Source organism: Echinops telfairi, unplaced genomic scaffold, assembly GCF_000313985.2.
Source record: "Echinops telfairi isolate 266 unplaced genomic scaffold, ASM31398v2 ScPeMD7_38;HRSCAF=143, whole genome shotgun sequence".
In the NCBI taxonomy this organism is placed as follows: domain Eukaryota; kingdom Metazoa; phylum Chordata; class Mammalia; order Afrosoricida; family Tenrecidae; genus Echinops; species Echinops telfairi.
In genome coordinates, this window is record NW_022103936.1 from 1,592,444 (window position 1) to 1,619,295 (window position 26,852).

At 38.6% G+C, this 26,852-nt stretch overlaps 1 protein-coding gene across 1 annotated transcript; it reads right to left on the reverse strand.

Annotated features, from left to right (window-relative positions):
• Positions 1-996: 996 nt before the first annotated feature.
• Positions 997-2,262, reverse strand: LOC115869700 (coiled-coil-helix-coiled-coil-helix domain-containing protein 7-like). Its single transcript, XM_030885707.1, has 3 exons — positions 2,243-2,262; positions 1,120-1,152; positions 997-1,075 (listed from the first exon to the last, which is right to left on the reverse strand). The coding sequence occupies exons 1-3, from the start codon at positions 2,260-2,262 to the stop codon at positions 997-999; spliced, it is 132 nt and encodes a 43-aa protein (XP_030741567.1).
• Positions 2,263-26,852: the final 24,590 nt, after the last annotated feature.

Genomic DNA, 26,852 nt, shown 5'->3' on the forward strand with positions numbered 1-26,852 from the left:
GTGTGATGTCTCGTTAATTTACCCCTCAATTACACAACTGCCCCTTAGACCCATTCAGTTTGGGGAAGGTTGGTCCGCCACACCCGATAAATCCTCATACACTTCCTTTCTATGGTCTTTTTTATCCTACAAATAAAACTTTTGTTTCTAAGTAATTCACCCACCTACCCATTGTTCCCACCACCATGGTTCAGGATCTGAAGCTCTAGCATCAAAAAATTACCTAAATGTTTATAAATTTAGTTATGGTATCCTTTAAGCTTTTCCTTAAAGAAAATAAAGAAATAAGTGGTTTTGCATACCATTTATTTAAGACAATTTTCCTGTAATACTGCTTCCCCTCCCAGCCAATACATTAACCTTAAATATAAGTTCTCTGAAAGCTAGAATTCTTAAATGGGCCTATAATTTAAGGCCCACCACACTCTGTCCCTAATTTACCTTTGCTGCTTCCCTTTCACCTACTTCAACCTCCATGTATGAATTATCTACAGACTATTTATGCAACTTGGGTCTAGCTTGCATTCCATCACATGACTACTCCAATTATTCTTATAAACACTGCCCTCCTTCACCCTCATTAGGTCTTTGTCCAAATCCTACTATTCTTTTAGACTCAGCAGACCCACTCAACTCATATACCCTTCCTTAACACCAATGTACCATCAGGAAGTAATGTAAACCCACTGCCACAAACCAGCAACAGCATTCCATCCCCATACCACTGAGAGCAAATGCAAAGGACCTAACACTTTGCCTCCCATTGGTGAATCTAAGCACTACCTGGGAAAGGCCTGTGTGTTCCTAAAGGTTACAATAACTGCTTACTAAAAATATTAATCTGTTTAAAAGTCATAGAAACTGCGTTCATGCAACAGAACATTTCCCCCCATGGCTTCCAAAATTCCATCTCTTTCTGCTGCTATAGGCATAGGTGGCTTACTCCATTCTGTCTTCTTGAACTATGGCAGAAGTCTATAATATTCCGCAATATTTTTATTTCAAGAAATAAGTAGAACATCTTTCAGTGCCATAGTTATTTTCAGCCATACACCTGGTTGACGAATCAGATTCTTTTAATACGTAAAATAGGTATCATTTACAAGTTGGAATGAGAACGACAAGCAAGGGTTTATGTCAGGATCTCTCAGTCTCTGTCTGAACTACCATGGGCATGCTAGTAGTCATCTTATTGTGGATGAGGCTTATAGCATGATTTTATTCACATTTCATTTCCGTTTCCTTCTGAATTCTAAATATAAGTCAATCTTAATCTGGTTTCTGAGTTTAGGATGAGTTAACGCAGACACAGCTCCATCCAGGACCAGGTGTTTGCCAGCGCCAAACACATCAGTGGCTCAGCAGCAGAACCTTAAGTAGCAGAAGCTCAAACCCTAGGTTTCTGTCCCTGGCCGCAGTGACCACTAGACCAAATTGGCGCTTGTCACTGTTAAGACTGACAGCTGCATGGGGCCCGGTAAGGCAGGGGAGGAGATAGGCACCCCTTGTGCCGCCTCCTGCCAGTGGCCCTGCCCCTTTTCCCCCTTACCTCACCCCCAGCCCTAACCCCCACCCCACAATCCTGTTTTGAGGGCTTGATGGAGATACCAATTTTACTATTAAATGAGGCTAACATTATTTTGGGAATGGATTTTGCAACAAATTTACATAACCACTGTAATGGTTGCATTATTTGACATCTTAATTTTAAGTTCTTTGATTGTTATTTTGATTTAAGATCCCTCTGATATAGCTGACATCACGAGCTCATTTTAAATATATATATATATTCTAGTTTTATTTATTTGTACAATGAATTGAGATAAGATTCGATAGTCGCAATGGTACACAGATGTGAGAAGAATCTGTGTGGGTATTGCTCTTACAGTTGAGAAAACAATGGCGTATCTTGTGGAGATGGCCATTAAGGAACATTTAGGAGCATTCGGTCTTTACTTTCCCAAGGTAGCCCTCCATGATGAAGCACACATCCTAAATTCTGTTTGATTTTTTTTTAAACATTTTATAAGGGGCTCATACAACTGTTATCGCAATCCATACACACATCAATTGTGTAAAGCGCATTTGTATCTGACTTTTAAAGTGAAAGAAAACTGTCCTGGTATGTAATACATACAAAAAGATCTAACCGTCTTCAGAACAACTCTCCACTGGGCTAGGCTCTCTTAATATAGGAGGTGTCCTTACTTTATCATACTTCCATTTCTTTCTTTTAAGCAACCTTTCATTCACACTTGGCATGGCATAGTCCTGATGAGAGTAAATTCCTGGAGGGAAGTTGTGCCATAAAGCTCTTCGAGGATGTCTGGGTCCTTGTCAGTTCCTCTAAAATCGATCTTCAGTATCTTACGGGGCATTGAAGTGAAGCAGAGGTTCATCTTCTCTTAATTTTCCCACAACTTCACCGTCAGAGATGTAAACATATTGTTTGACTTCATAGAACAAGATGTGAGATATTATACACAGACTGTGAAACTGACTTTCTCTTTGGGTCAAAGGAAATGCTTAAGGAGAGTTTGCAGCACAAGAAGGGGAAATTATTTGAAAAGACTAGGGCCCCCATATTCCTCCCTTCCAATTGGACACTGGTGAGGAGAGGGAAGGGGTGGTCTGTTCTAGGCATTTGATTAAAGAGCAGGCATTGACAAGAATGTCTCTGTAGTGTCTTGAGAAACAGTGAGCAGGGGCTTTTCACATATAAATGAATTCATCATATTACTAGATTCCTTGTCCAGGGGAAAATCCTGGAGGTTCTCAGTTGTGGGCCCATAAACTACATACACCACCAACATATACCGCAGGGGAGATGCCAAGGTGGGATTTTAGAATGTCTGCATTGCCACCAAGCCCAGGGACAGTGGGTATCCATGTATAACCTCTCAAGAACAGGGATACTTCTTTAGCTCTAAGGTAAATCAAGTGACATTTGCAAACTTAAATATCTGGGTTAATGCTTCTATGGACTGGATGTAAGAAGCAAGGCATTTAATATGGCTTTTATGGCAAGGCATTTAATAATCCCATCGCCATCAGGTCAGTGTAACTATTAGTGATCTTGTATGGCAGAGTATCACTGCTCCCCAGAATTTCCAAGACTAAATATTTACAGGAGCAGGAACAGAAAACCTCATATTTCTCCAGAGGATCAGTTGGTTGGTGTCAGATATCCCAGCCACTGTGCCACCAAGGTTTTTAAAACCAAACCAGATAAAATCTGCTTCATATAACTAGTTCTGACTCACTGTGGCCCTATTTAGGGTTTCTAAGGCTCTACAGTTTTAGAGCAGCAGACAGCCTCATGTTTATCTTGACTGCAAGGGCTGGTGGGTTGCAACCAGGACTGCTAGTATGGAAAAAAAAACACTCTAAAAGTCAAAACTACTTCTTAGTCTCAGGAGAAAAAGGCACAAGAGTGGAAAACAATAATAAGTTGTTGTAATTTTACCACATGGAATGTGTACATAGCTCCTGCCCATCAATTATAAGAGAACATGGTTACTTTTATTTATCCAGAGTGATTCCTTCCTTTTAGCAATGATGTTCTTGGAAGGAACACTTCATGTATGTGCTCTTCCTTATGAGCAGAAACACTCCTGCTTATCAACTCTGCTTTGAGAATGGAGGCTGGGGTAGAACCTCTAACCTATGGCGGCATTTAGAGCTCCAAATGGTAGCAGGGCTAGTTTAGCTTGCAGTGTCATACACCACCATTACCATGCAGTGGACACATTTCAAAGATGGATACTTGCCAGGTAATAGCATACTTCCACTAGTTAATATTTTGGTCAGAAATAATAACTCCACTGGCAGCAGCTGTCTTTCTTATAGATTGGAACACATTGTAGCAAATGCCATTTGAATGCATTGAATCTTCTGCTTGATTTGGGAGGACATGCCCCTCTCTGACTTTAGAAATGATCCTTTCATTTTCCTCCTCTGTCTGTCATTCATCCTAGCCATCATGTCCACCAGGTCCCAAAGCAGAACAACATATGTGTCAGGGCTTGTCAAATGCAGTGTGGAATAAAGTAATGCCCATTAATGCAGCTTAAAAAATAATTTTTAAAGGTTTGCTTCCACCTCATGCCTCCTCCTGCCCACCCAATCTGAATCATTCAACAGACAACCTTTAGTAAAATGTTATTTTCTAGGAAGGATTCTGAGAATGAAAAAAAGGGGCTATGAAGAGGTGATAACAAAGAGCCTGAGGTGGCCAGGAAATGCTTGCTGAACTAAATGTTTATTAGATTATCTAAGTTATGAGCATGCTATTATGGATTAAGACCAGAGACCAAGAACATTACAAGGAAGGAATGCTTCCAGAGGTATGTCATCAGTCTGGGAAGGACACTTTGCAAGAAGGAATAGGACAGTAGAGCAAATAGATCAGTGATCTGGGAAAGACACCGACAGGAAGGATCAGAGCACTGAGGAGTGTGAGCTCCTACCAGAATCAAGCTTTGGAAAGAGAAGTGTCTTGGCTGACCTCCTCAACGATACCTAGTGCCAGGAACAGTGTATGACAGTTTACAGAGCAATTAGTAATTAAAAAAATAAATTACTATGCAAATGCACTAACACTGATCCTGGGAAAATATGGCCACCTGGCCAGAGGCTTTGTAACCCCATCCCCAGACAAAACTGGCTGGTGTTGCACAATAAACTAAAAACTCTGACTTCTAAATTTCCATGAAAGAACACAAACCTGTTCTGGATATAGCGAGGGAATTCAGAGGGAGGAAGCAAATTCAAAGGACATTGTCCCCAAGGAAAGTCATGTATTCTTGACTGCTTGGATAGGATGCCCACAGAGCTGCCTCTCAAGACCTCAGCAGAGGGAGTAGGGGAAAGGTGAGCTGATGCACTGTCTCCACACCACCCTGGCTGCCATCAACGCCACTGAAGACAGTAGTAGCTCTCTCCCCCAACATATTTGGGGATGGAGTGGGCCTGTGCTGAGGAGGGGGAAACATGATTGAAGTCAGATGGTAAAATTCACTCGCTCCTCACAGCCCTAGAGTTGAGAAAGACACAGCCCATACATAGCATTTCTATTAGATAGAAATGAGTTAAATCAACTGGGGTCTCACTCTGGATACCCATCTAGATCCCTTAGGATTGGCTCTGGTCTGACAAAAACAATGGCACCTCTCCCTTATCATACCTTGGGGACAAACCAGAGAGATAAACCAAACGAAGTGTACCTGATTGGGGGAAAACTAGCATAATAAAGTTTAAGCCTTATTTCTCTCTCAGTGGATCTAGGGTTTAAAAATATATAGTCTGTCTGTCAAACCATGATTAGAAGTAAGAAAACAGATCTGGAGTCCAGTTCTGATGTGGAAAGTCAGGGAAGAATACAGTTGGGTGGGTGGGCAAAGGGTCTTAGACAATATTTTCTCCTCATGATAGTTGTATTGATCATTGGCCTGCACTACCTGAAAAACGTGGAAGCTATCTTCAAAATCAAGACACTGATATGGGGCAATGTTTAACTGATTCCTGGCATCAACCCTTGTTTGGGATAGGCTTGTGCCACATGAGCTGGCCATCGTTGGCTCTTCGGAAACTAAAACAGTTGTGCAGGGGTGCTGTTCATTACAAAAACAAGTATATATTTTAAATATTATAATTAAAATTTTTGTCTAAGAAGAAACAGGCAATCTTTACACACATGAGACAACAAGAAAAATGGCAAAATTGATTGGAATATACGTAGATCCAGAGGAAGTCTTGCTTGAAGATCAAGCTTTAGGTCTTCAATTGATGGAGTTTAGGAGAATTATCTTCAACTGCTTTAAAGGAATGGAGGAAAATATGGACAGAGATACATGAAAAAAGCATAAAAGAATATAGACGAACTCAGGAAAGCACTACAGGAACAATATGACAAAATAAACAAAAAGCTAGTAATGGTTCAAGAGCTACAAGTAGGAATTCATAGGCAAATAGTAATATATTAGAACTGGATAACATTTTTGAAAGAAAAAAAAGAATTGAAACAAAGGAAATATGAATCAGTGATCTCAAAATCAAATGTCTTGAGACCAAAACACAAAAAGACTAATCTATAAAAAAGACAAAAGAAGCTGAAGGGAACTTAATAATTCTATGAGACACTTTAAAAAGGAACAACTTACAGTTGCTACACATCCTAGAATAGGAAGAACTAAAAATAACCGCAGAGATAATAGTTGAAAAAATATTAAAAGCAAAATTCCCTAATATTATGACAGAACAGAAAATCTATGAATCCCAGAGAACCGCAAACAGAACTAACAAAAAAGAAATTCACTCCTTACCCACCCTTGTGGCACAATCGCTAAAGACAAAATGGGTGCATAAGCAAATGTGGTGAAGAGGATGGTGTCTGACTATCAAAAGATATACTGTCTTGGGTCTTAAAAGCTTGAAGTTAAACAAGCCTCCAACTAGCAGAGAAGCAACAAGCCCATATGGAAGAAGCACACCAGCTTGTGTGATCATGAGGTGTTGACAGGATTGAGTAACAGGCATTAGAAGACCCAAAACAAACAAACATATTGCTACGCTTGAAGGGGGTTAGAGCAGAGACCCCAAACCCATCTGTAGACAATGAGACATCCCCTCACAATAGGGTCTCAAGAAAGGGATGAGTCAACCAGGGTGCAGTATAGCACTGAAGAAACACACAATATTCCTCGGTTCTTTGAGGCTTCCTCAGCCCCCACTATCATGACCCCAGTAATGCCTTTCACTTTGGACTAGAACGGAGCATGTGCACAGGTACAGATAAGATATAAGAACTCACGACACATGGAATCCAGGACAGGAATGGGAGTAGGGATACCAGGAGGGAATGGGGAGGGGGGGAACCAATAGTAGCAATAGGCACATAACCACACACTACCCCCCAAGGGGACAAAGGAAAGAAACCATGGATGAAAGGAGACAGTGGTAGGTGTAAGGTATGCAAATAATAATAATTTATCAAGGGGTCACTAGGGTCAGGGGGCAGGGAGTCAAAAAAGAGGAGCTGATACCAAGGACTCAATAGAAAGTAAATGTTTGGAAAATAATGATGGCAACATATGTACAAATATAGATTCGATGTATGGATTGTTGTAAGACCCCCAATAAAATGATCGTTTAATTTTAAAAAAAAGAAAGAAAAAGATTTCCCAGCCCTGAAAAAAGAAATTCACTCCTACACAGTATAGTCAAACTTTCTAATATCAAAAAAATTAAAGAATACTGATGGAAACAAGGGGAAAAAAAGACTAATCACTCACCTATAAGGAGAACCAATATGAATAAGCTCAGATTTTTCAGTGGAGACCATACAGGAAGAATAAAATGCATGGATATACTAAAAAACGTGAAAGGAAAAATTTCCAACCAAGAATCCTATATCCAGCAAAACTATCTCTCAAATATGAAGTAAAATAAAATTATTTCTAAGACAAGGAAAAATTTAAGGAATTTTCAAAGCCAACACCAGCCTTACAAAGAAAAAATAAATAATCAAGGGAGTTCTTTGGATAGAGAATCAACACAACAGACAAGAATGTGAAATCATCATATAAGACATCATTACTGAGGAATCAAGCTATGGAAATAATGCACAAAGTAGCAATGTCATCTGATTCAAAATAAGAAACCACAGGTAAAATTCCACAATGAAGATAACAATGAAATATTCTAGTAGAAAACAGAATAGAAAAGAAATTGAGTGGTTCATAAAAGACAACAAAGTGTCCATGTAAAAATCAAATTTAACTCAAATCAAGCTGACCTCAACAAAATAAAAATGAAGAAAGCCACAAAATCCTATGAAACAGTAAGGTTAAAAACAGAAAATTTGACAAGAAAATTCCTAAACAATAAGAAATTAGCAGGAAAACAATGATGAGCAAATGAACAACAGCATTAAAAACATGCAACAAAATAACAGCAATAGAACCGTAACTATCAATAACAACATTGAATGTAAATGGCTTAATTCAGTTAAGAAATAGAGACTAGCAGAATGGAAGATTATATGAGCTATTAACATTCTGATTACAAGAAGCACAGCTCAGATATAAAAACACTAAAAATCAAGGGATAAAAAAAATAAAAGAAAGCAGGAATAGCAATATTAATTTCTGTCAAAATAGACAACAAAGTAAAATCCTTCATGAGAAACAAAAAAGACAATTTTATGATGAAAGCCAAAATTGAACAAGAAGATATAACTATAAGAGACATCCGTACACTCAATGACTAAACTCAAACTAAACTAACTGCCATCAAGTCCAAGCTGATTAGTTGAGACTCTATGGGACAGGGTAGAACTGCCCTGGTGAGTTTCCTAGACTGTAACTCTCGATGGAAGTAGAAAGCTCCATCTTTTTCCTATGGAACAGCGGGTGTATTTGCACTGCTGGCCATGGAGCTAGCAGCCTAACTCATAATCACCATGCCACCAAGGCTCCTTTGACTCAAATTGGAATTGTTAAATGGAAAGATGCTCTAAGGATTAAGTTAAAACCTGGTCCATCAGCTTTATTCAACATTGGACATTGTTTGTAGGCTTCTTTCCAATTTTGGATTTTTAAAAGTATTATTCCTCCAATGGATCATTTGGACCAGTCCCTATTTTTAATATTTAAACTTTCATACTTCATTTGGCCTGTAGCTGTGCTGCTGTGTAATGGGGCATATGGACTACCTCCTGCATCATGTTTCTGCCTTTCCTCTACAAGTTCAAATGGAGAAAGGGGAAATGTTTCTTGTCCTAACTTTAGGAATTTAATAAATTGAGTCTAAAATTATCTTTCATGTAAAGAAGTAAGTAAGAGGAAACCTAAATATCTCTCAAAATTATTTTCACATTGGTCCAGGAGTCATACTAGGAGTCGGCCCCAGTGGGTTGGGGACAGGGGAAGATGTTGGTAATCACACTTGTTTTCAGAATGTGATGGGAGTGTCTGTCCTTTGTCATGTTCTTTGTGTACATTACCATCATGCTTGGGTTAGAAACAGAACTTAGGACCAAGCCTTCAGTAGATTGCTGGAATTAAGCATCTCATTCTGATCACTTGGTTTAATTTTTCATTTTTAAAAATAGGCATGGGAGGGTGCTGTGCCCCAAAAGGTAGGGTGTCTGCACTAAGGATTTAGAAATACTTTGGAAGCTCATAACCTCATCAAATATTGCCTTCATCCACATTCCTGATCTTTTAGATGAGTAACAAGCAGATGAAATGTGCTCTTAAGGATTAAGCCATGTTTCTTTTATTTTCACATCTGTCCAGTTAAGTTACCTTTAATTCATTTCAGAGGAAACCATTATTATGACTCACCGTTTTACCACATTCATGTTTGCTTGGTCTCTTGACTACAACCTACACCCGATATTGCTTACAGGGAGGTCAATTTTGATTTTCACATTCATCTGAGATAACTTTTCCCTCCCTCCACCCTAGATATGATGAATTCCAAAAGACTAAGGGTTGCTTAACTGGGGAGACTCATAGTTACCTGTATGGGATTTACAGTGTTCTTCAAAGGAGAGAGTGCTGCACACACAAGAAGGACCAGGAGACCATTTTTTTTTTTTTAATGTAACTGGATCCACATCATTTTATTAGAAGACATGAGAGATTTGGGAGGAAACAAAGAGAGAGGGAGAGAGGTGAATTTGTTAGACTTCAGCCTGCTTATGTGAGACTGGGAACCACAGGAGTCACTCCATGGTGACTATGGGCGATTCTCCAGGTTGAGCTTGTTGAAGAGCTATCTGCCAGGCAGGTGTCTTGGGCCTCCCTGATTGCACAGGTTGGTGACATGGCTGCCCAGCTCCTTGATGGCCCTGACCTGCTGGTGCAGAAAGTGGCTGTCCAGGAAATCACAGAGTAGTGGGTTGCCCTGCTTGCTGGCCAGCCGATGCAGGTCCAGGGAGCTCAGGTTGATCCTTTACTGCAGGTGAAAAGCTTGCTCCATGGCCCTGAGTCTGTCCCAATGGTCTATTTTGGTCTTCTTGATGTCTTGGAGCTGCATGTCACCCCCACACTGGCTCTGCTGCCTCAGCATCGTCTCTGCATGCTAGCACTTCTTGTGTGATTGGAGCAGAAAGTCGGCAGCACAGTTCTTCAGGGCCATCTTGCGGTCGGAGCGGCAGGCCATGGTTCAGTATGTGTAGCAGGCCTATAATTCCAGGTCCATCTTCTCATTAATAGCTGCCTTGTACTCCTCATGCTAGTTCTGACACATCTGAGGGGACAGTGCTGTAGCCATGGCTTAGTCAGCTGGCAACAATGGACGCACAGGTGGAGCACAGAAGGTGGCTGACTTCACACTCAACAGAGTCCTCCTGAAGTCCCCAGAGTCCCCTGATGGTGAGACTTATTACAGTTACCACATGGCAGGATGAGCACACTGTGGTGGGGTCCTTTTTAAGGGGACAATTGGAATGTAGATGTAACATCTAGCATAAAAAAAAGGGTTGGGACCTTGATGTTGGGTCCACTCACTCACTACTGGTGGGTACGGGCATGTGGACAGGTCCATGATTGTGTCACCTAACACCGCATTTCATGGAGCCCGGTGGAGACAGGGACCATGGGTACCTGCACATTTTACAAGTTATTTGGAAGTACATGAGTGAACAGTAGTCATGAGTCCTTTGGATGTTTCTTATGACAACTTATTTGCATATGGATATGAGCTGTTAACCTAAGGGCTAATAGTTTGAATCCACCTCAGGAGAACAATGAGGCTTCCTGCTCTTCTAAAGATTTATAGCCTTGGAAACCAAAACAGGCAGGTCTACTGTCTCTGATAGGGTCAATAAGAATCAGGCTTGATAAATGGCAGTGGGTTTCTGATTTGATGGCTTCTATATATTTACTGCTTTTTTGTGTGTGCTCTCGTTTATATCTAACTATGTTTGTGTGCAGTGTACAACTACTCCATTGAGTTTTCAAGGCTGTATTTGACCTTTCAGAAGCAAGTTGCCAGGCCTAGACTACAAGATGCCTTTGAGTAGGTTCAAAGCATCACCTTCCCTAGTAGTCTAGTGCTTCAGGATTTACAACACTCAGGGACATGCATATTTAATATTGCCGAGCTTTATTTGAAAGGCAGCTTTCCTCCATGACGACAATATCTGCACTAAGTACACTCTGTTATCATCTTCACACAGACCCCAGTGCTTTCAACTCCAGTGATCCCCACTTTCCTCCTTCATTCCCTCTTCCTTATTGACAATTGAACACACTCCTAAAATACTGTCCTTCTCTTCTGTCTGGACCCCGTTGTGGAAAATTTCAAGGACATCTTCACTGCTGCCATTGATATGCGCAATATCTACACTGATCTTCCCAACTGTCTTCTATGAGATAAAAACAGCCTTTTATTTCCTTTGAGAGTAAATAGAAGGGTAAGATGTATAAAAGGTCACAGTTAACTACAGCAAGGAAAGTGTAGCATGGTGGAACATGGTGCAATGTGCTTTAAACGAACCATGGTATTTCATGAAAACGGAGAACGAATAGACTGGAAGTAGCAGTGGGGAGCAAGGAAGACACCAACATCACTTTAGGCTCAGCGATAAACTGAAAATAGGAGGAAAAGAAAACGACCTGGACTTTGAGATGCTGCAGGAAAGTCGGTGGTCATACACAGTGACCAGCTGACAACTAGAGCAAGGAGCTGATAGGAGCATCCTGCCTGAGATATTGTAGAGGAGATTTTGCTTAAAATAAACTGTGTTCCAGGGGAGGATAATGGAAATGGTGGAAGGGTTTAGGCAGTCAGAAAGGGTTGGAATTGGATCAGAATAGAAAATGGACACAATTGCTTGGGAATCAGTAAAATATGCATCATACCCATAAACCTACTCATAACAGAGGTTCAGAATAGCAGGGTGCCTGAAGCTCCTGGGAAATTTCGTGTATGATCTAAATCTTTGTGAGAAACATTGAACAGCCTCACTTACTATGCAAATACAAGTCATCTTTCCAGTTCATTCATAGAATTTTTCAAACTATTAATAAGTTTAAGTGAGAAATCAGGAAATTTGTTTGCATTTCCAAAAAATAAAGTTCTCTGGGACAGATACATTTATAGCTAGAAAGATTAGTACTGCAAATCTGAGGCCCATTTCTGATTTCAGTAACAAAGAAATCCATTGAAAAAGAAGGAGAAAGATGAAGAGATAGTTGAGGTTTATTGTGCCAATGTGATTGATAAACACGTGGGATTAATTGAAGTGCAGAGGGATAATGGCTCGGTGAGCCTCACCTTTCTAGTTCTCGGGTCTTTTGCTTTCTGATGGTCGGACTAGGGTGCAGTTGCCTGAGCCAGTTCCTTGCTTCAGCTGGCAAGGCTCACTTCCTGGGAGACATCCCCGAGGAGAAGCCACATGGACCTACCCCGATGCAGCCCTGGGTGCTGGAGCACCCGTGCGGAGGCCCCTGCCAGCGCTGAGAAAGTTACACACTCACTTATTCAGCTTTCCTCCTGCAGTCGCTGTCATTGCTTGTGTTTTGTGAGATGGAGGAGGACTTTGTGGATTGGTGCCTGATGTATGGGCTAATGTTGGATTTATAGGCTTGGACAGCACTGGGTTGGGATGCTTTCTTAATGTAAACTTACCCTTTATATAAAACTCTTATACCTATGAGTTTCTGTGGATATGGTTCCCTAGTTTATGCAGACTAACACAGATGACAATGGAGGTTTGATGATTTAGGGATGACTGGGATGTAGAACATGAGATTAATCCTGATAATCTCTTACTGGGAGGATCCTAGTAATTCTACTTAAATAATAAGGGTATTTGTGGAGGAAAACAATTATTTAAAGATTTAGATTTAGTACTGGAGCATAGGTTGAAGGCTCTTTCATTTTCTGTCCGATGCACCTCATGCACAGCCACAACCCATTTGGCAGAGAAGATTGTGTGTTGTTATGATGCTCAAATGTCCCAGCCAAGTTCACAGACTAAGATCGAGTAGAGAGAAAGGCGTGGTGATACACCTGAAAATCACCTAATGAAATTCCTATATGCAGATCATCAAGTTCAGGTACACAAACAATTTGGGTGATGGCACAGGACCAATTAGTGTTTTATTCCGTTATGCATGGGGTAAAAAGGAGTCAGGGACTGCCTTCTTGACTGTCGACATCATCACTACTGGAAATACAAAATAATTAAAGGTGAATTCTTGTCCTCGTGTGGCATATAGTTGAGAAACAAGGCACATAATAGGGAACTAAAAGAGGGAATCGTTCTATAAAACTGGATTGAGGGCTGACCAATAACTGAGTAATCTTTGCCTTTTATGGGACACTAACACAGCTCTACTGGCATCTAGTGTTACAATGTATGTATTTTTGGACAATGGAATACAGGTGGAAGTGAAGTACATGTCCTCTAGTAGTGGCTCATTACGTATCTACATATACCTGTACACTTTCTTCCCTCATTCACTACTGGTCAGATGGAAAAGATCCCGAGGAGGACTCTCATTACCCCCAAAATGGAAGAAGCCTGGATCCCTGAATGCCTGTGAGGAACAGAGCCTTCTGTAGTTTCACATGGAGTATAATTTGATCAGGAAATGTGCGTTTATTGTGCTGCACCATGCAAATAATGACATTATGATTCAACTGGCTTATCTAGATTTATTTATATTATGATTGGATGTGAATAAAGGAGAAATAAAACCCTTTTCTTCTATGGATAAAATGTATGTCCCATTACAGGTGGATTTCTTTCTTACTGGAATCAGAAGTTCACCTCAGATATGCAGTACTATTCTTGATAGCTAAAAATGTGTCTGTCCCAGAGAACTTTGTTATTTTAGAAATGTAAACAAAGTTCCTGATTTCTCACTGTAAGCTTATTAATGGATTGAAAATTTTTATGCAAGAACCACAAAGAATACTTGTGTTTGCATAGTATGTGAGGCTTTTTAATTTTGCTCACAAAGATTTAGATTGTACACTAAATTTCCCAGGATCTTCAGGCATCCTGCTATTCTGAACCTCTCTTATATAATGTAGACTTATTCCTACTGAATGTTTATATTATGATATTTAAAAATATGTTCACTTCAGAAAATGAAGCAGCACAATTCAAGTTTCTGTATTTTTGGTAAGTAGTTTTTTATCCCATTTTGAGGAGACTTTTTGGAGATTCCAAATTTACTGTTAAATGAGCCCAGTATTTTTTGGGCAAGCATTTCAGCAATTGGTTTATATGCTAAGTGCCATAATTTCATCAGTGAATTTTTTATTTAAGTTGGAACTATATATGTGTTATATCACCTCCCCCCACCAAATTATTTTAAGATCCTTCCCATCATGCACTCACTCGTTTTTGTGAAAGAAAATTTGCTTTTATTTATGGTTTCATATATTTTGATCAAGAACTGAAATATAATCATGGTAGTCACAATATCAAAAGTTGTGGGAAGTGTATGGAAATATTTATCTCATAGTTCAGAAAACACTGATGAACCTTGTTGAGATGGCCATTCAGAAATGTTTATAAGCCTTAGGTTTTATCTTTGCCAAAGTTGTTATCAATCGTGGAGAGCTCATTATACACTGTTTGATGTTTCAATGAAAAAGAAATAGCCTCGTATGCAGTAAATACAAAAAGATCTTACCCTCTTCAAAAACCTTTCCACTGAGCTGTTTTCTTTGTGGTATCATAGGTATGGTCACCTTATCATACATCTATTTCTTTTAAACAGTCTTTCAGTTATTCTCAGGGTGGTGTATCCTTTGCTTAAAATTTGAAGGCAGTTGCCCCCCAAAGGTCTTAAAGATTATCCAGTTCTTTGTCAATACATCTAAAACAGCCATCTTCAACTTCATAGGGGGTGTTGGGGGTCAAGCAGAGGTTCATCTTTTGTTCATTATTCCCACAACTTGAGTTGGAGATAACACACTACATACTTCATTTTCATGCCTTTCATGTGAGGTGGAAATCTTCAATTCTTGTATATTTTTTTCGCCCCTAGAAGTCTAATTCTTGCTAGAATAACTTTGTTTGAGTCTGTTTTCCCAGTATCTTTTGGGGTAACCGGAACGGCATTCTTCTGATAAGACTGGCCAAAATTAGGTTTCCAGTCACATGATTCATATGTTTTCACGGAGAGCTCTTTATCAATGCCTGAGCAGTCATTGGTATCCCAACATCTGAAAAAGCTAGGAACTTCTCTGAGGTCATTGCTTCGAATTTGAAGAGGTGTGGACAAATCCTCCACATCAGCCTCCTTCTCTTTCCGCCAGTTGTCTGGGTGTGGCAGTGGAGCCAACTTGGGGAGTCTCAGGTGGGCTTTTGAAGGATGGTCTTTTAACAGTTCTGCTGGTTTCTTCGTTCTTCTCTTGCCATCCTGAGGGTAATCCCAGGCGTCCCCAAGCAGCTTGTCAAGATCTTGCCCCAAGAGCTCTGTAGGCAATGAATCTTCCAGATCAGAACATGAATCCAAGGGATAAATCTTCTGACTGGTTTCCTCCACAGAAGCCTTCTGTGCCAGCTGGGCTTCTGAGGGCTTGGAAAATACGGTTGAGTTTTTGGACGCCTTCTTTCGAAAACTCTTTAGAACATGTGAGGTCTTTTTGCGGTTAATTAAAGGGAGGGGCTCCTCCCTTGGATCAATAATGATTATCTCACCACAATGTGGGCAAACTCGTCTGAAGCCTTCCTGCCCCTCTTTCGGGAACACCAGATTCCGGCTATACTGGGAAGTGGGGAACCTCAGCCTCTCCTGGGGCTTTGCCAAGTGCTGGGAAGGCAGTCCCTCTTCATACCTGGATTTGCTGTTCAAGTCCGAGGTTGTGGCTTCCACATCCGGAAGCCCGGAACCTGGCCTCTCCTGGTCCATGGTGGGGCGGGCTCCCGGCTGTCCAGTGGTTTGTTTTCCAGTCAGAGCTCAGGTTGCTATGAAACTGAATGCACACACGTAGCTAAGATTCTCTGAGTTTGGCCCCAACAGGAACCACGTGCACAATCCTGACGCTAGGGGCAACTTTCTTGGAACTCCTGCATACTCCCAACCCGCAGCTCATTCTTTTTAATGGTAGTGCCCATTATATGGCACCACCACAGTCTAGTTATCCATTCACCTTTTCATGGACGTTTGGGTTGTTTCTAGTTCAGAGTATTGAAAATAAAGCCGCTTTGAGCATGTGTGTGCAAGTCTCTTCCATTCATCACCTCAGATTAGTGAGAACTCTGATCTCTGTCCCTTCCCACGCCATAGCCTCATAATGCAATAGGAATGTGAGGCAATCATTGGACTCACCGCATTTGATTCCTATCTCTCAGGAATGATAGTCCTTGCTACCTGATGACCACTGCCTTTGCAACATTATCCTATATCCACATTCCTATATATCTATCTATCATCTTTTGTTGCCTGTTACTATATTTCTGCCAGCAATGAAAGTATAATTTACATCCACTTTGATCTTTTCTGTCTCTTTAATACCTTTTACTTTCTTCAAGCATGGTGCTGCGGAAGTTATCCCACAGCTCAGCAAGTCTTTTGGCATTAGTGTTCAATGCAGCAAGCGTGTTCTGGAGATTGTCTCAAATTCAGGTGGGATAGATCATATTTTGGTTCTCATGGACATGTTTTAATTTTCTTCAACTTCAACCTGAACTTACATATGAGTATTTGATGGCCTGTTCCACAATCAATACCTGATCTGGATCTAGCTGCTAATACTGAACTTCTCCATCATCTCTTCCCACAGATGTGGTCAATTTGGTTTCTGTGCATTCAGTCTTATGAAGTCCAAATGTTTAGTGACCTTTTGTATTGTTAAGAAGCAGGGTTTGTGATGAAGACATTGTTGGCCTTGCAAAATTATATAATGAGATTTCTAGGTTTGTTTCTGTCACTAAGAACATACATATATCATGGTTTAAAATCAACAAAGGTGTATCAGGATTACATCCTCTTATCCTATCATTGAATCTGTATGATGAACAAATAATCAGAGAAGCTGGCTTACATGAAGAAGGATGGCTTGGGTCAGGTTCACCTTAGTCCTCAAAGTGACATATTTGCTCTTTAAGACTTTAAGGAGATATATGACATGTTAGGTCCATTAATTTAGACTCCTTATTCTTCATTGCAATGGAGCCCTGGTGACATAATGGGTTATGCTTTGAACTGCTAACCCTAAGGTCAGTATTCAAAACCATTAGCTGCTCTGCAGGAGAATAATAAAGTTTTGTGCTCTCATCCAGAGTTACAGTCTTGGTAACTCACAGGGCCAGTTTTACTCTAGTGCCCTAGTGACCCTATGATTCAGCATCAACCTGATGTCAGTGAGTTTGAGTTTGAGAACCTGCATTGCAGTCTGAGTTGCTAGATTTATTTTGGATCATATCATCAAGGGTTGTAGTAATGAAAGTCACAGTGCACATGGTCAACAGGAGAATGAAATCAAGTGAAAATGAAGCTATGCACAAGGGGAACACCCACTCACAGCATATTGTAAGCTAATTGTATATACTGTGTTGAAGATGAATAAAGATGCAGATATCATCAAACAATATATAAATATTGCAAACAGTATATGCAGCATTGTAATGACTTTGAAGATATTAAACAAGTAGTAAAGCAAAGCAGATAGACAAAATTCAGTGTGCAAAGATACTTAATCTCACTTTACATCAGCTTTTAAATGAAATTATTCAATAAATTGCCTATGCTTTCATATATCATGTCCAATATTCAGGGAAATTAGAGAAGGTGCGCAACATTTACCTTTAACTTATGGGTTTGATTCATTGAAAACCAGAGCACCCATAGCCCTGCACACGTAGATGGCACCATAGTTGCTTTTCAGGAACCTAATCCACAAGGACAGAGCCATCGACCTTTAAATTTGATATTCTTTATACTCTGGGTGAACTTTATTTTAACTATTCCAACAAGGCAAAAGAATCATGTGTGTTTATTTGGGAACTTCATGACCTTTCAGATGTCACTGTGAAAAGAAGCTGCATCACTTCCACTGACATCTTACTGAAATTCTTTGCCAGGTTATGTAAATTAAGACATTATGTCAGTAATAAGTGAAGGCTGCAGTCAAGGATCAACTTTATGGAAATAAAAATAAAAGCCATCTAAAAGAAATGTCTCACAGCCATTGAGTGCTGATTGTGACTCATGGTGACCTGACAAGACAAGCTAGGAGTGTCCCTGTGGGTTCCAGAGACAGTAACTCTTTTCGGGAGTAGAAAGCATGTTTGTCTCCTGTGAAGTGGCTGGTGGTATCAGAAATGCTGACATTGCAATTAGCAACCCAGAAAGTAACCCCTATGAAACACAATAGAAACTGGTTGAGGACATGCAGCTCACATTCACTGAAGAACTTAATCGTGATAGTACATAATTAAACACAGATCAAACACTGCACACCCCAGCTATGACGGAGAACCCACGACTTACCTCAACCATGAGAGCTCAAAACAGTATGACCTGTTTTGTGTATCTATCCAATGCATAATGAGCATCATCAAACACTTATAGATTATAATCAACCTCTTACAAACCCAATAGAAGACGATGAAGAGCCAATTGTTATGATGTACTCAGAAGGGAAATTTGAGGATCATTATGAACACATTTTGACAACATTGATATAGAATCACCACCAACAAAAATCAGATAAGAGATGCATCATTTGATCTCTTTTTTAATTAAAAAAATTAATTAATTAATTTTATTAAAAGATCATTTTATTAAAAAAATCAGATAAGAGAGGAAAAGAACAGAAGCCTGATTTCTTTGATGCAGCTTCAATTATGAATGAATCCATAGGTTTAATGTACACATACCCAACAATTGAAATATAAAAAGTTTAGTTAGTTAGTCATTCATACATTTGACAGTGGTTATGACAGATTAAAAGTGCCTTTGATTCTCTGAGGGGCGGGGGTGTGTAAAAAAGTCACTCTAATCTTTTAAATTCTTCTGTCTAGCATAATGCATGTGTCCCAATCATGGTCCAATTTCTGATTCTGTAGTCCTACCTCCAGCTTTGATATTGATCTGCCTCTAATTATGCTTCATTCATAGTTTTCTTCAACTTCCCTTCTTTGTAAACTGCTGGATGCCATTATATCCTTTTTGATGGCTTTCCTGATCCAGATAATGTGTGTTTGTCTTTGCCTTGTCTGTATCCTCTTTAATTCCTAATAAATGTTTTCTGTAAAGTCACTAAGGGAATTTATAATGTAAACAAAATTATAAATCAATAAGATCTAACAGGGATATATAGGTATACAGAACAATTTATCTGCACACAGAATCAAGCATGCATGCATTTTCTTAAGCACACATGGATTATTTTACAGAATAGAACATATGCTATGACATAAAATCAATCTCAACAAATTTCAAAATATTGAAATCATACAAAATATGTTCTCTTTCAATAATTATATGAAGTTAGGAATTGTGTTAGGCAGGGTTCTCTAGAGAAACAAAACAAGGACAATTATGATTTTATATATATATATGATTTATATAAGTTTACACAGCACAAACACAAAGGAATACAGTACACAGAGCAGTAAAGAGGGCTCAGTTCAACTCACTTTCATAGAACAGTTAATATATTGGAAGTCTTTCAACTCAAGAGGGCTACCATGTCCAAGGTCAAGGAAGTAGACAGCTGAGTCTTCCTTCGGGCAATGCAGGCAGAGTCTGCCCACAGGCAGCAAACAGCAGAGTCGGTCACCAACAGTCAGCAGCTCATGAACTGAGTGAAGTAGGACTGAATGAGATATCAAACACAAGCAATGCAATAAAACAGAAACCCACCATCCTCAAGTTCATGCAATGTACACACAGCAGTCTGGCAAAGCAGGTCTCCAAGGAACCTCAAGTTTGAGTTGCATGATCCATGGGTTGGCTTGTCCCACAGGTAGTGTAGCTCACAAGTTGAGACATCAAACTAGCTCAAGCAGTCACATGCTGGTCTGATCACCAGAGAACAATAGCGAGAGGGACAGGTCTTGCCGAGCCATTTATCTCTTTGCCCTCCAATCAAAGTGTGACCTTATTAATCCCATGCTCCTATTGGCCAGGTTGGCACAATAAACCTACCTGTCACAGAAATCAATAACAGGGTGAAAAGAAAGAAAAATTAAACATATGGAACTCAATAAATTACAAATAGTATTGGGTAGTATAGGAATTCGAAGGTGAAATTTTGAACATTCATATTGTCAAATGAAGATTGACACACAACATATCAAAATATTAGGACACAGCAAAATCAATACTCAGAGGAAAATTCGTAGTAGTAGCCCTTGATAACCCAGTCTATAGCTCATAGATTATTGGGATTTTAGAATCTTTTCTTTCAAGGCACACAGCATCCTTCACAGGTCACACCAGAAAGACTCAATGTGGAAATACCACTAACTGAACTGGGCTTTATCTCAAACTCACGTGTACCCCTTGGACTTAAGGCTGAAACACCCTAGTGTGAGAAGAAGCAGATGACTACTAGCCCAAGGGCATAGAACCGGCAGACATTGGACTTTGGTTCAAATCTCTTGCCTTGAGGGTGCCCAATGAATGGTGGCCTGGAATTACCATATACTTACTCTTTTAATGTCCTCCTTGTTTGATTATGACATATTTTTATATGGTAGGCATGGCTCTGATGCTGTGAATGAATATTATTGGAAGATTTTCCCTATCACCCAACCCCATTTTTTGTGTAAATAGTGTCCAATCACTTAAGAGTTTAATTTTTACAAGTCAACAATTCATCTATTGCAGTTCATAGCTTCCCTATACTCGTATAGTTTGCCTTTCTCTACAGTTTTAAATTCTATGCCATTGGCTAAATGAATGACACTATCAACGTGTAGTGGTTACACATTGGGCTGCTAAAAACAAGCTTAGCGGTTCAAAACCAGTAAGCAGCTCCACAGAGGAAAGATAATGCTTTCTACATATGTGAAGATTTTCAGGTTCAGACATTTACAGGGGACAGTTCTACCCTATACTATAGGGCTGCTCTGACTCATCATTGACTTAATGACAGCGGAAGTAATGTCTCAAGGGGATGATTGATAATATTCGCTAACATAAAATGAAAATGATGCCTCTACGGTGAAATATATATATTAGATGCATGAACTTTGATCTTGCACTTAATTCTAGCCCTAATCAAAGGACAATCTTGCACTTAATTCTAGCCCTAATCAAAGGACAATTCGTTCTTATGATATGACCCTGTTTGATTTTCAACCTCATGAAGAGATCACTGAAGATATGGGTGCTATTGAAAAGTGTGGTGAAGAAATTACATTGTGTCTAGTTAGCAGAAAGAATAGGGCCTGAAGTTTTAAAGTCTTGTTTTCAAACAAGCAGCCATCTAAGCGAAGCATCATCTAAGCCCACATGGAAGAAGTATACCATCTTGTGTGATTGAAGGATTGTAAATAATATAATCTAAATCCAAAAAAAGGAATGGCATCAGAGCTTAAATTTTGAACACCTAATCGTCATAAAACTCTCAATGACAGTGGAAGCCCAAAATCCATTTGCTGGCTCTACCCATGGATTTAGCTTCCAGTGAATTGCCTCTGATCAGGCTAAATCAATTATTACTAGTCTAAATTTTTCTTGATGTGATTGAACTATTGAATTTTATGTTATGTGTATTAAATGCCAATAAAACAGTTGTGAAAGAGAAAGAAATCCCAAACAATTAACATACAGCAACAGTTGGGTCAAATAGTAAAGGAAGAGTAAAAGAAGTTAAAAACAACCAGGAAATGAAAAGTATTAAGCTGAACAGAATTAAAAATATAGAAAAACAATAGAAATAATCCACAAACCAGAAGTTTGTTCTATGAATGGAACAATAAAATAGGCACACCACTAACTGACAACAGCAACAACAAAAGCAGAAGGTACTATATTTAAATCAAGGATTGAACTCTGATTACTATTTTTTAAATGTGTTCCAACAAACTTGAAATTTTGGATTAAATCGACAAATTCTCAGGAGTATATCTACCCAAATTAATACAAGGGGAGTTAGAAAATTTCAACAAATCCATTACAAAAGAAGATATTGAAGTTAGCATGTAAAAACCTGAAACTACCCAAGAGTTCAGGAACATAGTCTTGGGGACACCAGGGATAACTGGCATAACATACTACACAAAGACAATATTCTGTATCAAACTTTGGTGAGTAGCCATTTAATAACTTGTTAGTGGTCATCTAAAGTGCAACTCCTGGTCTCATGCTGTCCGTAAGAAATAATGGCGATGGAAATCTAAGGAAAATGGAAACAGTGGACTAATGGGCCTGGTGAACATCAGTTGCGCATATGCGTCCTGGCTCCTACTACCCACTGCTCTGAAAGGGATCAGATTATAAGGCCTAGGTTAGAATGGGAGAAAAATGTGGAACAAACTCAAAATCATTGAAAAACAAACAGGCTTACTGATAAGATAAAGACTGGCAGAATCACTGAGACTATGGCCCCTAATCACACATCAGATCTGGAAATTATCCATCCACTCCCACCCAGGGTCTCAATTTTTAGTCCCAAAATAGACATGCCTAGAAGGGGAACAATGCCAAGTAAAATGCATACAGTTTCAAATAATCAGTCAAGATTATAAAGATCAGTATATACTCAAGTACAAAGTCCAGAAAGGTTAGAAAATGATTGGAAACAGGAAACACAAGGAGAAAGTAAGATAGACCAATGATGTTACATTATAGGGTCTGCAATCAATGAAATGAAATAACACATGCATGAACTATTGGATGGAAATTGATCAGACTGTAAACCTTCACCCAATTTATAATAATGTGTTCTATTAAAATTGTAGAGAGCAGCATTCAGAAATGTATATATTTACAAAGCATACACCATGACTTAGTGGGATTCACACCAAGAATAAAGGGTTGGCTCAACTTCACAAAATTAATCAATGTAATCCACCACACACGTAAAACAAAAGAACCATTATCATACCAAGTGATGCAGAAAATGTATTTGATACAATTTAACACCCTTTCTGATAAAAAGTGTCAGCAGACTAGGTATAGAAGGGATGTTCTCAACATAATTAAGGTCATACATTCAAAACCAACAGCCAACATTACAGTCAATAGAGAAAGGTTGAAGATCTTTAGGGGAGTGGGAATGAAATGAAGATGTCCATTGTCTCTACTCTTACTCAACATTGTAGTAGAAGATCTACCCAGAGAAATAACACAAGAAATTGAAGCTATCTAAATCAAAAAGGAAGTAACATTTTCTCTACTTTCAGATGACAAGATTCTATACACAAAATACCCTAAAGATTTCCCACCACAAAAAATTAGTGAATTTAATAGAATAGTTTACCAGCATTGTAGGATATATCTATACACAACAATAAATTTGTTTTTTCTACACGTACAAAGATAAAAAGAAATTAAGAAAAAAATCTTTCATTTATAATAACCTCAAAATCAACAAAATAACTAGAAATTAACATAACCAGAGATATAAAATACTATAGATACTTTAAAATACAAATATGCAGTGCAGGCACATATATTCATTAAAAATACCTAGTCAAAAATCAATATTTATTTTCTGTGTTTTCTTCATTTTTGATGGTGTCAATAAAATTCATAATTTTGAAATTATTTTATAATGAAGGCAATAAAACCCTCATCAGATAATTCTAATATATGATTAATCTTGGAGTTGATGTCAGTTAAATATTATTTCTCTTTTAAGTTGGTTTTATCCAGTTCTTTGTATAAAAGATAATTTTTATTGCAGTGTGATTTTATGAGATTCTTAACCTACTTAAAGGTACACATTTGAGCACACACACACACAATCAGTCACCATTTTAGTCCCAAATTCTGTTCTTATAGTTGCAATATCATTCTGATTTTCTGAGCCTGTGTGATAGTAAAGGTCCCAGAGTGACTCAAATGTTTTGCCCTCTGCTACTCAATGAAATATTGACAGTTCAAATCCACCCAGAAGCACCTAGGGTCATCTTACTTCCACATCGCTACAGCCATTGAACATTCTATGCACAATTCTCCTCTGGAACAAGTGGGGTATCTATGAGTTTGCCTTGATTCAGTAGCAATGGCTTTTATTTATTTATTTTTTTGTCTGTTTGGTCTATCTTATGTAATCATGGTTCCCTCTGATCACTGTTGATGCTGTCTAAGCAAATACAAGGATGTACCCGAGTCACATGGGCAAAAATTTGTAATAAAATCTTAGGAAATGAAATCCAGTGGCATATTTAAAGGATTGCACATCATGAAAAAGGAGGAGTTTCTCCAAGTAAACAAGGGTGATTTCATATTCGAGAACAAACCAATGTAATACACTATAGAAAATTATAAAAGAAAAAATATCTCAGTTGATGAAGAAAAGTACATGATAAAAATCCAACATCATTTCATGACACAACCAAACTGAGAATGGCATGGAGTATCCTCAATTTGATAAAAGGCATTTCTTGAAAACTATTAAAATTACACGCAGTAGTGAACAAAACTGTAACTTTCTCCTGGAGATCAGAAAAAAGATAAGGAAGCCCATTTTCTCGACTTACATTCTCCAGTGCACTGAAAGTTTGAGTTAGGGAAATTAGGCAAGTAAAAAAACAAAAAAAAAACAAAAAAAGAAGAAGAGATCATTCAAAGCGGAAAGGATGAAATAAAACTATCTCTGTTTGCAGATATCATGACATTAAGTATGGAAAATATAGATAACATCTAATCACATAGAAGTGAATCCTTTTCATATGACTATTATTCAAATTTTTATATAAACCACTAAGTTCATGATGAAGGAATTAAAGAGTTATACCAACTTCTTCAGTACACAGAGTCACTGTACCAAAAAGAACTAGTGGATATACAACCATTTCAAGAGACACCATACGATGAAGAACCAATGGTATTGAAGGGAGAATTCAAAACTGCACTGAAGGCATCAGCAAAAATCAAGGGTCCAGGAACTGACCCTTGTTTCAACAAGTTGATGAAGCGCTGGAAAGCCTCATTCACCTATGCTAAGAAATTCGGACAACAGCTACTTGGGCAGCTGACAGAAGGAGATTCATATTTCTGTCCATTTCAAATAAATGCAAACTATCAGATTGCATAAATTATTGACCAATATCATTGATATCCATGGAAGTAAATTTTTGCTTGAGATAATTCAGTGGCTGCAGCAGTACATCAACAGGGAGCTGTCAGAAATCCAAGCCAGATTTAGAAGAGAATATGGTCAAGGTCTATCACTTCTGAAGTCAGATGGATTGTAAGGTCTATCACTTCTGAAGTCAGATGGATTTTAAGGTTTATGACTTCTGAAGTCAGATGAATTTTGGCTCAAAACCGAGAATACCCTAAAGAGATTACTTATGTTTTATTGATTATGCCAAGACCTTTGACTATGTAGATTATAACAAACTGTGGGAAATGTTGAGAAAAATCTGAAATAGGGAACACATCATTGTGCTTATGTGAAACCTGGACAAGGCTGACAAGAGGCAAGGATGTTAAGACTGGGTCTCACAAATTTTGACCATGTTAGGCAGGTGTGGTTTGTTTTGTTTTTTTCATAAAAGGGGCTATTGAATGGTTTAAAATCAAGAAAATTGGGCATCAGTGTTATTGTATATCAGGGTTGTATCATTTCATCATATTTATTCAGTCTTCATAGGGATCAAATAACTTGAGGAATTAGAAACTGTGAAGAAAAATGAAGCATCAGGATTAGAGGAAGGCTTATAAACAACCTGCGATATGTATGTGACACAAACATGCTTGCTGAAATCGAGGAGATTTTGAAATATTTGCTGATGAAGATCAAGTACTGTACTCTTCAGTATGGATGGTAATTCAATGTAAAGAATGCCCAAATCCTCCCAATTGGAACAATAAGCAGCATTATGATAAAAAAAAGTTTGATGTTGTGAACTATTTAATCTTGCTTGGACTCACAATCATTTCTCATGGAGTCAACTGTCAAGAAATCAAATGTTGCATTCATTAGACAAATCTTCTGCCCAAGATCTATTTAAAATGTTGAAGAACAAGGATGCCACTTTGAACACCTAAGGGGCTCCAGATCCAACCTATGGTGATTTCAATCACCTCTTTTGCATGTAAAAGTTGGACAATGAATAAGAAAGACCAAAGGGGAATTGATGCACTTGAATTATGCTGTTGATGGAGAAGATTGAAAGTATGGTGGACTGCTGAAAGAACAAGAAAATCGATTTTGGAAGAAGTACAACCAGAATGCTCCTTAGAAGCAAGGATGACAAGATTTTGTCTCACAAATTTTAAACATATTATTAGGAGATATCAGTCCCTAGAAAAGTATATCATGTTTGTTAAAAAGTGAAAAGTGTCTAATCCTCAAGGAGCTGGATAGACATCTTTGGGTTGAAAACAACACTGGCTTTAAATGTAACAACAAGTACGAGGATGGCACAGAACCAGGCAGTGTTTAATTTTGTTGGGTCTCTATGAGTCAGAACTGAATTGACAGCACCTAACCATAACAGCAACGTCATATATTAAGTTACAGGTATTTAAATAGAGAACTAAATCCAACATTTCCTAACATCCAAGTATTTTTATATCATATTGATGGGTTTTCTAGCCAAAATGTGCATGTCCCTCTGATAAAGTCTGATTTCCTAGACTTTGCATAAGTCAGAAAAATAAATGGTCTTTCTATTGTTTTTTTTAAAGATCATTTTATTGGGGCTCTTACAGCTATTAAAACAATCCATACATCCATTTTAT